The sequence below is a fragment of the Uranotaenia lowii genome, chromosome 3, assembly GCF_029784155.1.
Source record: "Uranotaenia lowii strain MFRU-FL chromosome 3, ASM2978415v1, whole genome shotgun sequence".
Classification (NCBI taxonomy): domain Eukaryota; kingdom Metazoa; phylum Arthropoda; class Insecta; order Diptera; family Culicidae; genus Uranotaenia; species Uranotaenia lowii.
Window position 1 is genome coordinate 185,231,526 of NC_073693.1, and position 13,860 is coordinate 185,245,385.

The 13,860-nt window shown below is 35.9% G+C and overlaps 2 protein-coding genes across 4 annotated transcripts in view; one reads left to right on the forward strand and one right to left on the reverse strand.

Annotated features, from left to right (window-relative positions):
* The window catches only part of LOC129758312 (uncharacterized), a 32,363-nt gene extending 31,853 nt beyond the window's left edge, over positions 1-510 (forward strand). Inside the window, exon 5 of the mRNA XM_055755796.1 lies at positions 36-510. Coding sequence (XP_055611771.1) covers positions 36-418 — 383 coding nt within the window. The 3' untranslated portion in view covers positions 419-510. The remainder of the gene's footprint in view (positions 1-35) is intronic.
* LOC129758310 (phenoloxidase-activating factor 2) lies at positions 454-11,236 on the reverse strand. 3 transcript variants are annotated; one of them, XM_055755789.1, is made up of 6 exons: positions 11,083-11,236; positions 9,489-9,632; positions 9,309-9,419; positions 9,053-9,183; positions 1,153-1,442; positions 454-1,094 (listed from the first exon to the last, which is right to left on the reverse strand). In XM_055755789.1, the coding sequence occupies exons 2-6, from the start codon at positions 9,607-9,609 to the stop codon at positions 500-502; spliced, it is 1,248 nt and encodes a 415-aa protein (XP_055611764.1). In that variant the 5' UTR covers positions 9,610-9,632; positions 11,083-11,236; the 3' UTR covers positions 454-499. The 3 variants fall into 3 exon arrangements, with proteins under 3 accessions (XP_055611764.1, XP_055611765.1, XP_055611766.1); XM_055755791.1 differs by having other exon boundaries at positions 975-1,101; XM_055755790.1 differs by lacking the exon at positions 9,309-9,419.
* Between the last annotated feature and the right edge of the window lie 2,624 nt (positions 11,237-13,860).

Consider the following 13,860-nt stretch of genomic DNA (forward strand, 5'->3'; position numbering starts at 1 on the left):
TAGGCGCTGAATTCAAATCTATTTTTTTTTTATAGGTGAGAATCTTGTTGATGCAGGAATTCGTGAAGTTCTGGAAGAAACAAGCATTAAAACGCGATTTGAATCTGTCGTATCGATACGGCACGCTCATGGAGCCGGTTTTGGTTGCTCGGACCTCTATGTTGTGATGGCCCTTGTACCTGAGAATAACGAAATAAAAAAGTGTGACCGGGAAATTTCCAAGTGCGAATGGATGAATATTGAAGATTATTTGAACCATCCCAAGGTTCATGAGACGAATAGGAACTTTGTTCGCACGTATCTCCATTACAAAGAAAATGGTTTGAAGCTAATGTGCCGAGACGAGGTTCACCAAGTTTTGAAAAAACGTTACAACATATATTCTGTAGAGTTTGACGAACATGATTCTAAACTATAACGGATTTATTGAATTTATAGTGCGGGTAGACTATATTTTGTTTTGTTAATACATTTATTTTACTCGGGAAATAGTTTTTGTTTAATTTGAATTCACAGTACTAGTTATCCATTGAACGTAAGAAGCCACATTAACGTATACTCCAGGAATGTTTGTAGTTCCACAGCCGATGCCCCACGCGACCAATCCTACCACAAAAAATCTCCCACCAAGTCCACAAACTAAAGGCGATCCTCCATCCCCTGTACATGCGTCCTTACCAGCTTCTCCTCCAGCACATATGAAACTTGTCGTATCAAGCTGAAAATTAGTTCCCAAGCGAGTTGTCCGCAAAGCGGTTTCACAATCTGCAGATGACCTAACTGGTACGTCGACCTCTTTTTGTATAGCCTGGTAAGCACCGTTAACAAAATCATTTTTACCCCAACCAGAAATATAGCAGCGTTGGCCAACGAATGATGTAGCAGGAAGACAGGCTGTTGTGATAGTTGGAGTGGTTCCCAAATTTACAGCTGATGAAAGTCTTAGCATTGCTATATCATTTTTAAGATTCGTTGCTGTATAACTAGGGTGTATAAATATTTTAACGACAGTGTATTCCTGTGCGGGAATTGGCTCAGAAGCAGCCGATGCGTCCCACTCACCCATCCGAACTCTTAAAACTCTGGCGCCTGACCTAGAAACTTATACATTTACATTCCAGCAATAAAAATTAACAATAATATGTTATTTACGTATAATCCGAGATGCGATGAGCAGCGGTTATGACATTTAATGGGTCAATGAGAGCGCCGGATCCAACATATATATCTCCGGGACCGAGAAGAACTGCCTGCCATGGATATTCTCCATAGGAAGCTTGTCCAGGACCTGGTTGCCTAGCAGCTGCGACTGGTGGAAACTGCAGACCACACTGATATCCACCAGGTAAGCAACACCTTTCCAAGCCTGCGGCACAAGTGGTCGGGGTGACGATGTTAGGGGTTATGCCTGGAGTCACTATGTTGGTTGTAGCCGATGGCGACTAAAACAGAAGAAAAGCCTTTTATAAATTTTGACATTATAAAAACACTCGAAGCTTCTATTTCCTTTCCTAGAGAAATAATAAGTTTGTGAAAATTGCGTCTCACATTTTAGGGTCAAAGCTTCTGGAATTGATTACCTAATTTAAAAAAAAGGTAGACTTAAAGCTAGGGATTACAATCATTATCATACATACAATTAACTTATTAAATTAGCTACTTAATTCATCGGCCTTATTAAGTGATGTCCTTTTTAGTAAGAAGGGAAAAGTATACCTAAATGCGCTCAGTGTGTTCAATATGCGTCTGCAGCTGTTTGGCGAAACGGTTTATGAAGATTATGAAGGTTTGATAATGATTATAAAGTGCAATAAGAGAGTGCTTTGTATGTCCCGTCATGTTTGTAAAATGCCTATATTCTTAAATAACAGGTTAAATAAAAAAAAGATTTTTATTACTAAAACTTAAAATCTAAGCCCTAATCAACACATAGAAATTTTGCTTAAAACATAAATAGGCACATTTAGCCCGCACGGTTTAAGTATGATCAGTGGTTCAAGTTTCGGAATTTAGACAACTTTTATAATAAAATCATTTTTTTTTTCGAAAACTGAATGAGATTTCAAAATAAAAAATAAAATTACTTCAATGTACAGAAAACAGATTTCTGCCCATGTGCGCATAGTTTTTATACACATTTGATGGAATATTTGATAAAATCAGTATTCTGCTTCTCCCAACATCTGAGAATTTTAAATTTTATAGAGGGATAGAAAGATAGAAGAAATAAAAGTTGGCGAAAATGACGGGTAGATATTTTGACGGGTTTTATTTTTATAAAGAACTATTATAAAGTATTCGAAGGTTTTTTTAACCATAGCTTTTTTTTTTTTTTTTTTTGTTTCGATTATAGTCGTTTTAACATCCTTATGTCATTCGCTACTTATATCAACGATGCAGTTGTCGAACAGTTATTGAAAAACTTTTCCGGTAAAACTGTGATCGACGGCTCAGGATGCAACTAATTTGCCAACTGAGCTATGTATATCACAAGGCCTTCAACCATATTATATTAGTATTATCGAGGATTCTTAAACACTACCCTAGCCGAATTGATGGCAAAATTTTAAAAAATGTTGCTATCACAAATTTGCTCTCATTTTGCTTGATTTAAAGTGGTTAACAGCAAAAATGAGAGCAAAAATTTTTAAACTTGGCTAGCAAAGTGATGCCAAATTTTGCTTTTCGATACCCGAATGATACTTTGTTTTTAAACTTTTGAGAGCACATTTTGATCAATGTTCAAGGGTGTCAATACTTAAAATGGCACACAGTTTATTGTAATCTTCTATAATCGCGCCAAAATGTTGCATTCTTGTAACACCAACAGAATTTATCCAACAAAAGTCGAAACTGATCACATATTTTCTCGCAATTCAGTTCTGAGGTATCCAAAAATGTGGAAAAAAAACAACAGCTGTAGATCACTATAGCTATCAGGCTTGGCAAACTCATCGTTATTAGTCAAAAAACTGTGACTGTGAAGCTTCTTGGTCCGTCAAACTCAATTGACTGTTCCTCATACGCCAGACACTCATCTCACAGTCGTTTGAAGCTAAAAGAATTTCATAGTGAAGCATTCACCAATCGCATTCAAAGGACCGAAGACAAAAAATCAACGCATTTATTATTATTGTTGCTCCTGCCAGCAAGCCCGTAACTTTAGTTGATCATTGTCTTGAAAATAATATGAAAATTTTAGCTTAAATTTATGTTGAATTGTGAAGATTTCAAATTAATTTTATTAGAGAGGCTTGCTTGATAGATTCGCCTCTGGCCCTGATGATAGCAGCAATACCGGATGTTTCTGGGCGGTATACGTTTGCTGCTGGACTGCAGTTACCCCAGCTTGATGGTTCCGATATTTTGTCTTGATAGTAACGTTTATTGTTCGCAAATCTCATCTTCAGTATTTCCGTTTCTAATTACAAAAAAAATTCTCGGATCGCGGAAGTCGAGGAAAAGAATTTTGATAACAGACCGACACGAACGAAATACCTCCCTGTGCATAAATTTTCAAATTGATTCTATGCCGACTCTTTACACAAAATTTGATACCTCTCAAAATTCCTATGTACATAGTTTCATCTCAATCTGATGCCTCATTATGACAATATTGCGAAAACAATGAACTTTCAATATGGACGACCCTTTTACAACCCTGATCTAAAATTAAATGTTTGAAATCAATTGCCCGCCCCTTGAAACTCCCACGTACTAAATTTCATTTCCGTCTGATACATAATTACGACAATATCGCTAAAACAGTGAAATGTTAATATGTACGACCCCATTGGCCGATCCCTGATCCAAAATTGGATCCTGACATCAATTTCCCATCCCCTAAAACCCCAAAGTACAAATTTCCATCTCAATCCCATGTTTAATAACGTCAATATAGCAAAAACACTGAACTGTTAATATGGACACCTCCTTTTGCTGACCCCTTTAGGGGCCGTTCACATACCACGTGGACAACTGAGGGAGGGGGAGGGGGGATGTGTATGTAAATGTCCACGCTTGTCTACGGAGAGGGGGGTAGGGGTTTGGGTCATGTCCACGTGGACATACTTACTTCCAAAATATTTTCTAAAGGTGAATAAATATTAAGATGTTTGAATCAAAATCTTCAAATTGCAAAACTTTTCAGTTTAGGTTTAAACAACTAGTAGCCACTTGAAGGCAAGTGATAAATAAGGTAATTTAGAAATTTAAAATTTTCAAAATTATTTATGAAATCAGGAAATTCTAATTCGTTTTTTGTCAAAATCAGCCATTTCAACAACAAAAAGACAATAAGTAGTGTTTTCTAACTGTCAAATTAGATTTAGAAAAATAAAACAAATTTCAAATCTGTCCACGTGGACATCCTGGGAGGGGGGTAGGGGTTTGCCAAAAGTCCACACTTGTCCACGAAGGGGTAGGAGGGGGTAAAAAATCTCATTTTTCTGTCCACGTGGTATCTGAAAAAATCAAAAGATATCACGAAGTTCATCCAGTATATTTTTTGAATAAAAATTACTTGTTGTTTGTTCGTTGTACATTTAAATATTTACAAATTTTTTTACAAAATGATGGAATGTGTGGAAGGGGTAATGAAACTTGTCATTTGTTTGTTTGAATATTAAACAATTCCCAACGATTCGCTTGTATAAAAATCTATGAACCTGATTTTATTTCCATAGAATAGTTTATGCTCAAATCCAAGAATAATGAGAAAAAAAAGCTCACGCTCGGAATTGCAGTATATTTACTGAAATGAGGAAACGCATGATTTTTTCAGGGCTCCGTTTTAATAAAGCAAGTTTTACAACACATTTCACCGAATTTCACATGAATTCAAATTTTATATGAAACTAGCTGACCCTGTGTGCTTTGCTACACCTTCCAAAAATTATTAAAATTTGTGGTCCCAAGTTATTTAACTTTTCATTTAATTGTACAAAATTCTAAATTCAATTTCAATATCATTAAAATGTTTTTTCTAAATAGAGGGTCTCAAACTATCCTTGACAAATTTTCTGTAAAACAATAATATCACGGGGCACTCATTTTACCTATTCGTTCTCGAATTACTATACAAATTGTGAGAGTGCCCTCCTCCATAATTCCTTTAACCCTAATGGAAAGAATGGGGTCTTATAACATCAGAAAAACACTTCTTGGATACAAATACGATTCCATATCATATTGGGTTAGGGATGAATCATCCCAGAGGATGAAAATCCCGCAAAAAAAAAATTCATATCATATATGGCGTCATTCGCGATAAGCTCTCGAGCTATTCAAAAACTGGGTGACCCTCTCCCCACTTTGTATCTCCCCTCTGGCAGGAGAAGGGGGTCTCAAACCATCGAAGCAACATCACACAAATATGCATTCATGCAAATTTGGTTCCATTTTCTCGATTAGTTATCAAAATATTTTTAAAAAAATGTATGAGTGACCCTCTTCCGATTATATCGTTCCACTGAATGGAGAGAGGGGTTCTAAACTACCGAAAAAACATTTATTGTACTCGAACACCCTCCCACGCTAAATTTGGTTTCGTTTGCTTTATTAGTTGTCGAGTTGTGCCAAAAAAATTTGTATCTTGCTGCCTATCATCCCCTACCTGGAAAAAAGGGATCAAGATCAAACATTCCGAGTAATCAAATACATTCCCATGCCCAATTCTGATCTAATTGCTTAATTGTATGATTGTTCCTATGTCATATTTGGTTCCATTTGTTAGATAAGTGCTTGGTTTAGCAAATAATTACATATCCAAATGCTTCCCATGCCAAAGTTGATTCCATTTGCTCAAGTTATGTGAAAAATTGTAAAGGAGCCCTCTCTCTCCTCCCTATCACGCAACTGGAAGTAGGCAGTAGTACCAAATATTCACAGAAACATTCGATGTGCTTAAATATCCTTACACGCAGAGAAAACTTGGATTTTGATACAAAACAAAACTGACTTTGATTCAAAACATTCAGTTTTTTTAATCAAACTCTTGTTTTCTTTGAATCAATGAATTGTCGTTTTGATTCAAATGAATAATTTTTGAAAAAAAGAATTAATTTTTTGAACTGAATAATTTTGGATTTTGATTTTAAACACATTCTTTGATTCAAAAGAAATTTGTTCAATTGCACATTTCGTTTAAAACAAAGTAAATTTTCTTTCAACCAAAGAAAATTGTTTTCAAAAGAAATGAAAAATTTCTTTAAATTGAAATTTTAAACTTAGAAGATATTTTGGATTGAGCAAGAACAGAATTTCGAATAAAGTTTGTCCGGTTGTGTTGAAGATCAAAACTAGTGAATCAAAGATAGCTTCAGGAGGATTCAGAATGAAGAATGGTAAGTGTGTGTTAATCCATTCATCAAAAAGTGAATGTTTAAGATTTTATATAAACTCTTGCATTGTTACAGGACCACGGCAGATTCCGCCCAAAATCCAGCGGTCTGATTATCTTCGGCCCGATCTTCAGCGGTAATCACCATCAGTCGGATGACCACTAAAGCTAGCAATCGGAGCTGCTTCCAGAAGTCTATTGAGCTGCCCAAGAAGAATGCCCTCAGGCCAAAATTAGGACCGGATGATTCAGTTATAGTGAACCAGTGTTAGTGTTAATTTTGTGAATAAAAATGAATTTAAAATGTAAATTCTTTCTTTTTATTATTCAAAATTCCTAATAGGAACTTCGGGACAACAGGAAATATTTCTTCCAATTGGAATAAAAGGAAAATGGTTCAATGAACCAATCCTTTTAAATCTAAATCTAAATCACATTGTAGCAAACGAGAACAATGTTGCATCAAATGGAACTGTGTTTTGTTTCAAAGCATTAATATTTTGATTCAAAGTTTTTTCAAAAGAAAAACAAAGGAAAATGCCTTTGAATCAAAGGAATTTTTATTTATCCCAAAATCAAAGGAAAAAATCCTTTGTTTTTGCGGCACTTTACTTTGAAATAAAAAATCTTTTCGCTGCGTGTACAAACCAAATTTCGTTTTATTTTCTGGGTAAGTTCCCGAGTGATGTAAAAATTGTATGGAACCACCCTCCTCCCTTAAGATGCTACAACTTGAAGAACGAAGGGTTCTCAAAATATCATAGACACATTTCTCGTATTCAAATACCTTCCCTCATCAAATTTAGTTCCATTTGCTTGATTAGCTATCCAATTATTCTGAACATGGTGAAGGAGCCCCCTCCCCACTTTCTATCTCCTCACTGGAAGGAGGAAAGGTTAGCAAATATTCAAAGAACTATTTATCGTACCCAAATAAAATTCCAAGCCAAATTTGGTTTCATTTGATCGAATAGTTTTCAAGTTATACAATTAAAAAGGTATGAAAGTCTCCTCCTTTCTTCCTGTATATTCATTGGAAATAGAGAGGGGTCTCAAATAATCATAGAACCATTTCCTTTATTTCCCTACCCTCCCATGCCAAATTTGGTTCAATTAGCTTAATTAGTTCTCCAGTTATGTAAAAATGTTAGGTAGGCCCCCTCCCTCCTTCATAACTCCTCACTGGAAGGACGGAGGGGTACCAAATATTCTTAGAAATATTCTTCGTACCCAAGTACCTTTCCATGCCAAGTTTGGTTTGATTTGCTTAATCAGTTCTCGAGTTATGAAGACTTATTACTTTTATATGAAAGACCCCCTCCCCCACTTCCTGTTAGAGAGAGGGGTCTCAAACCATAATAGGAACCTTCCCCGGCCTCCAATACCCCCACCTTCCAAGTTTCATGTAAATCGGTTCAGTAGTTTTCGAGTCTATAGGGAACAGACAGACAGAAATTCATTTTTATATACATAGATGTAAAGCTCACATTTTTTTTTTGTATGCATCATGACGTTAATATGGCATAAACAGTAATGGTCCTGTATGGACGACCCCTTTGGCCGATCCCTGACCCTAAATTAAATTTGAACCTGAAATCAATTGCTCGTCCCTCCAAACACTCATCTACAAATTTTCATCACAATCCGACGAAAAATAACGTCAATACCGCGAAACAATATTTGTCTTGTATGGACGACCTTCTTCAGAAGAGGTCATCCGGAAATCTGAAAACATTTTTCATCATTCCTGCTCTTTATGAGCATCCATGCCAAATTTCAGCACTCTAGCTCTTAAGACGGCTAAGTCTATAGAGGACAAACAAACCCACAGAAATTGCTTTTGCTTTTTGCTATCATGCCTTGAACATAAAATTTTGTATTATTTTGCCCGCATGAAGGTTGAACAATTACAATGCCAAAATTTGTGTCTTAATTTTCATATGCCATACTATTATCATCCCAAGTGTAAACTTCACTCGACACCTCGTTCTGCCATCATTTTAAAATCAATTGTGATAGCATTTTTTGGTGTTGAATGAGATCAAAATTTGGCATCGTTGTGAATTCGTTTATTTTGTTTCAGCTCAATTTAGGTTCGAACATATACAACAAAAAAGAATGCCAAATGATGCCATAATAAATGAACTATGAATTTAATGAATCCTACTTAAAAAAAATTGACGATTCATTGATTGAAAAGTACATTTTCACAATTCTTTTTTGCATTTTTGCAGTCATGATCTTAAAAAAATTCAAGAAAATATGTCCATACGTACAATGTAAAGCTTTATTGAAAACTAAATTAAAGTTTTTTTAGCATTCCGTAGCTGGTTTGCAGTTATTTTTCCGAAGTATATTTTTCGGATTTTTTTTCTTAACCTTAAATAACAGAAAACTGAAGTGTTGTAACTGGATATTTTACGAGAAACGTATTTGAGTAACATTAAGAGGTTTCCAAAACTATAAATTTTGTACAAATCGGTTGAAAAACAGAGAGATATAGCGGTTCTAGTCCTGAGAGTCGGATTGACACTCCAAGATTTTGGCCAAAAACCGCCTTAGTTGGTTTTCCGAAAAACGGCCACAATGTGGTTGATTAGATACACCATAAATCATGGCATGCTCCATGGCCGATTTTTTTCTTAGGGGCTGGTGACATAAAAGAATTTTTTTCATTCACGTGCCATGTAAATGACTAGTTAGTTTACTTACTGTTATAATGCGAACATCCAACAATCCTGATCCGTCGTTAGTGGTTGGGGTGGAAGTGCATCGTCCTGTGGGCACACAAATGCAAGTTTGATTCGTTGCGGTCGTGGTGGTGGGTGGTATGGCTGTAACACCTTGAGAAGAAAAGTAAAAAAGTACAAGTGAATCAGGTGGTTGGCCAGACCGTGCTGAAATATTTTCAAACAAAAGCTAATAATCGAGATCAGTTTTTTTTTGTTTTTAGTTAAAAGCCAATTACCCGTTTGCAACGGTACAGCACCGGTGAGAATTCCAGTAATGACACCCGAACTTACGTTGGTCGTTTGCTGCTGGGGTGGAAGCGGTTGAAGGGATTGTTGTCTAGTGAGGTCTAAGCGGATTCAAATCAACGGATGAGAAAACAAAAACGTCCGGAATGTACTTCCTGTTTTAAACTTACCACCTGACCCCGTTCCCGTATCGCCTGGAAAACTTATCTGTGCGAATACTCCGGCATACGATGAAAAGGTGACGATGATTAGAAATGGCTCTAAAGTTGACAATCCAGAGTGAAGTTGCATATTGAAACGATTCACGACGTCAACTGATGGGGAAAGATGGCTTTTAATAAAGCGTCCGATCATTTCAATTTCTAGACCGATAACCATCGCGTGCAGGTAATGATATGTAATAGTAACACGTTTTTCACTGAATAGAGCCATTTCTATTTCCAAAATAGCGTCTGGGTATAAGCTTACTAAAAACATCGAAACTTATCTGCATCTTTCATGTGTGCACAAACGTATATTTTAATTTGAAGCACTAATTCCAACTAATGGAAATCTTCATCATTTAGCCTTTTATTACGGAACAAAATACTCTATACCTTGCCATTGTGCATGAACATTTTGGGTATTTCCCATATTCTTAACCTTAAATGCTTATTCCATGAAATCTGTATTGAAAGCAAAAAGTTTGATTGTGTCGTATTTCACGCATATTCATTTCAGAAAAGCTTCAGATTCGGTTTTCACATTTAGTTTTCAGAGTCTGTTTCCCGAGAAACAACTCGAATTAAGATTTTCGCTATGAATTTCAGGTTATAATTGTAAAACATGAAAAGGAAATTCAGAACCAGGATTTACAATTATATTTTATAACCTTTGAAGATTACCGGTTCAGATTTCAGATTCGGAATTAAGATTACGAAACTTTGGAGTAAAGATTTAGATTTAGAACATTGAATTCGACTTTCAAGTGTTAAAATACAGATTTTATATTCAGACTCAGCTTTCTTATTCGGTGATCAGATTAACGGTTCAGATTTGATTTTCAGGTTTCGGATTAAAAATTTCGACTTCATATTCAAGACTGAAGTGCCAGAAAAAAATTCAAAATAAGAAACCGCAAACAATATTCAGATTCCTGTTTCAGAAACAGATTCAGCGATCCCATTGAAACTCCAGATTTTGATTTAAATTTAAGTGTCAATTTTGGATTTTATAATGAAATTCAGAGTTGACTACATAATCAATAATAATTATTTCGAGGATATAGTTTTGAAAAATACAAATAATTATATGTGTTTTCAACATCAATTGTAATTTGTTCATTAAAACTATGTTGAAAATTTTCCATTGATTTTTTTCAATGCCTTTCCGCGCAAATTAAAACGCTTTCCATTCATATTTTACGTAACATAAGGGGTTTTGTCCTATTTTAAAAATACGAAATCTGACATTCGCTTTAAATTCAAAACCAGTACATGAATGATCAGGTTAATCATTTATAATTTTTTTAAGGTTGTAAGAAACAAAGAACGACAAATTTTAGGATAATTGACCTCAAACCTCCACTGTCATAACCTTCACATAAATCACAATTTTTAGCAGGTGTATATTTCACTTTCAAACGAACGTTACATGTTTTAAAAAATACATTAATATTCAAAATCACATTATATAATTGCAGCATGTAAAGTAATTGATGTATTTTATACTTTTTTAGTCAACTTAAGATAATTTTGTCGATTTTTTTTATCGCCGAGCAATTACCGGAATATTTCCTTTATTTTTTTAATCAATTTATGGAGTTGAAATAAACTTATTTCACATCTGAACGAACGAATGGTTTAAACTTCTGTTACAAGTGTTTGAAGGAACTAAAATAACGAGTGAAAACAGAATTCGCTCTCACTGCTGTTTATATGCTTGATAAAAACTGAAGTATAAAAACCTCCATCCATTGACAATATTGTTACCTATATTGTATCTACCTATATGAAACGCATCATTCAAACGCTGCTGTTCATGGCTAGTGCCTCCAGTACTTGAGCGAGAATAAACGGTTCTATACTTGCAGTTACTCAGCCAGTTTTCACAAAAACTGTTTCCATTGTTCTAGCCCTTGACAAATGAATGTTGATTTGGTCATAGCTTCTAACAAATAACTAACATAATTGACCACGTCAGGATGATGAGAAGAGTGGCATTTGTGGACAACGTTCTACTATTATTTTCTTCTATTCTTCAGTTCCCCGAGGTTGAGGTTGGTTTTTGATCGAATCTCTACATATTTTCTACGGATTTAACTGAAAATAAATAAACTGTTTTAAATAAATTTTAAAACGTTGAGTTTTATAATTGGTCGGGGTAGGGAGCATATAGTTTCAATTAAGTATATATACATTGTCGATGCAATTATTAAGTTAGAAGAAGGTTTTTGGAACAGTTCTCATTTTTGTATTTTAAAGGTACAAACTTTAATAATTTTAACCAAACTTCCTCTATAACCAATAGCTTTCACTCCAATAGCAATAGCTTTCACTCCAATTTCACTCAGATTAGCTATCATTCTCATGGAAATCTCTGTAAGAGTAAAGAACAAGCTTTATTTTTTAGCAGACCCACGCTCAATGGCTGAAAATTGCACGCTACGACAGCTTGCGAATGACTGTGTGGTTCACATCACAGGTAAAACAGACACTCGAATTAAACCTCCGTTACAAGAAACTCTTAATAGTTTTTCATACTTAGCAACAAATCTAGGTATGGTAACCCGAGTTAGATTTATTTTCAAGGAAGCTTTCCCCTCCTCAGGTAGAGCTCTTCATAATGGGTAGAACTCTAACTGAATCACTTAGTTTTAAATACATATTTGGATGTCTGGTTCAACTCTAAATGCCTCTGGAGAGAACATATTCTAAGTACTTGACGTAAAAATGCCAAAAGAGAATAAATTTCCTTCGAACGATCACTGGAACCTAGTGGAGTGCTCATCGACAGGACCTCATCAGGTTATACCAAACCATGATACTGTCGGTAATAGAATACGGAAGCTTTTGCTTAGGGTCCGCCGCGAAAGCCCACCTGTACAAACTAGAACTTAGAACGTTGTTTGCGTATTGCCATGGGTTGTATGAAGTCGGCACATACGATGAGTCTCGAAGTACTGGCGGGAGTAATGCCGTTGAGAAATCGGTTCTTCTTTTCATCACTTTAGTTATACCTAGTATACATTTCCTCATTCAAAAATAAACTATTCATTGGTGATAGTAAATTCGGAAAGGGTTACGAATGTTAATCCGCAAGTATGACAATTGTAAACAATTATCATACTTTTAGTCAATTAGAAATAAATCCTTCTGAAACCGTATTCGGCACTGTTGTTCGGGTGTTGAATGTTAATCTTAAGTTGTTCTCGTCGTTTATTCCAAAGGACTGAAGCAACTGTCAAATCACATACAAACCGACCGTACAGACTTTTTGGAACCAGAACGTCAGTTCCCCTATGATTTCAATGGAATTTTGGAACCAAAACGTCAGTGCGGTACTGAAATGTCAGTTCGGAAATTTTCTTCTCTTTCAGCCCCTTGGTTTATTCAGTCTGTAAAGCTTAAACCTGCTAAGACGGTGTTATTTTTTTAACTTTATTGTTTTAAAACGAAACATTTCGGCTTATCGAAATTATTTTTAAACCGAAGCCGTTAATTTTATTTCAGTGGAGATTAAATATGGCCTCTATAGGCCACCTATATCCGTGGTCCAAACAGCCGGTTTAGACCCAAATTCCGACACGAGCAACCGCACTGGTGATCCATTATACTAGTTTCAACTCAACTTTTTTTAGAGCTGGTATAAGGATTGATCCAAAACTGATGAGATTTGAATCCAATTTGACGCAGTTCTAAACCGTTTGACAGTTAATGGAATACGAGTGCAGTTGCAAGTTTTTTCATTGGATCGGATCTAATTTCTTTGGTTCAATTCTTGTATAAATTAGACCCAAGAATAGACCACGAATAAAGATGCCCTTAGAACTGATCGGAAGCTACAACAGGGAATTAGTGCATTTTAGTAGATTAGGAGCTTATTTTTCTAGAGGTCTCATCACTAACCAAGGTGATTTCCGTGCCACCTTACTTTACGCCCAAACACTCGCGTGAGATTTGTAGAGGGATGGCGTACAGCCGGCCTCCGCCGGCATAAGGGTGCTGTACGCGTCTGTTCTCCATGTCAGGGGCGGCGTGCGGAGTGCAACAACGTCCTGGTGGTGTTCGGGACCCAAAACAGCAACATCACGACGGTCCTCCTGCGAGATAGTGGGGTTAGCTGCGGGCCTTGCGAGCCTGTGACTACAAAAAAAACATAAGCAACGAACAACGAACAACAAATTTCGGATGGAAATCGGCTAAGACCAACGCGACGAAAAGGGACTAGCGATTGGAAACTTGGAACATGGAACTGCCGATCTCTAAATTTTGTGGGCAGTACCCACGTGCTCTTCAAGGGTGCTGTATACATTTAGGGATAAAAAATACAAAAAAAAATCAT

Excerpts from the sequence above, each read along its gene's own strand:
- LOC129758310 (XM_055755789.1), bottom strand. The coding sequence starts at position 9,609 with ATGCAACTTCACTCTGGATTGTCAACTTTAGAGCCATTTCTAATCATC. Across the intron at positions 9,420-9,488 it reads TACGGGAACGGGGTCAGGTG|ACCTCACTAGACAACAATCC; the intron begins GTAAGTTTAAAA and ends GAATCCGCTTAG. Across the intron at positions 9,184-9,308 it reads TGCTGTACCGTTGCAAACGG|GTGTTACAGCCATACCACCC; the intron begins GTAATTGGCTTT and ends TTTCTTCTCAAG.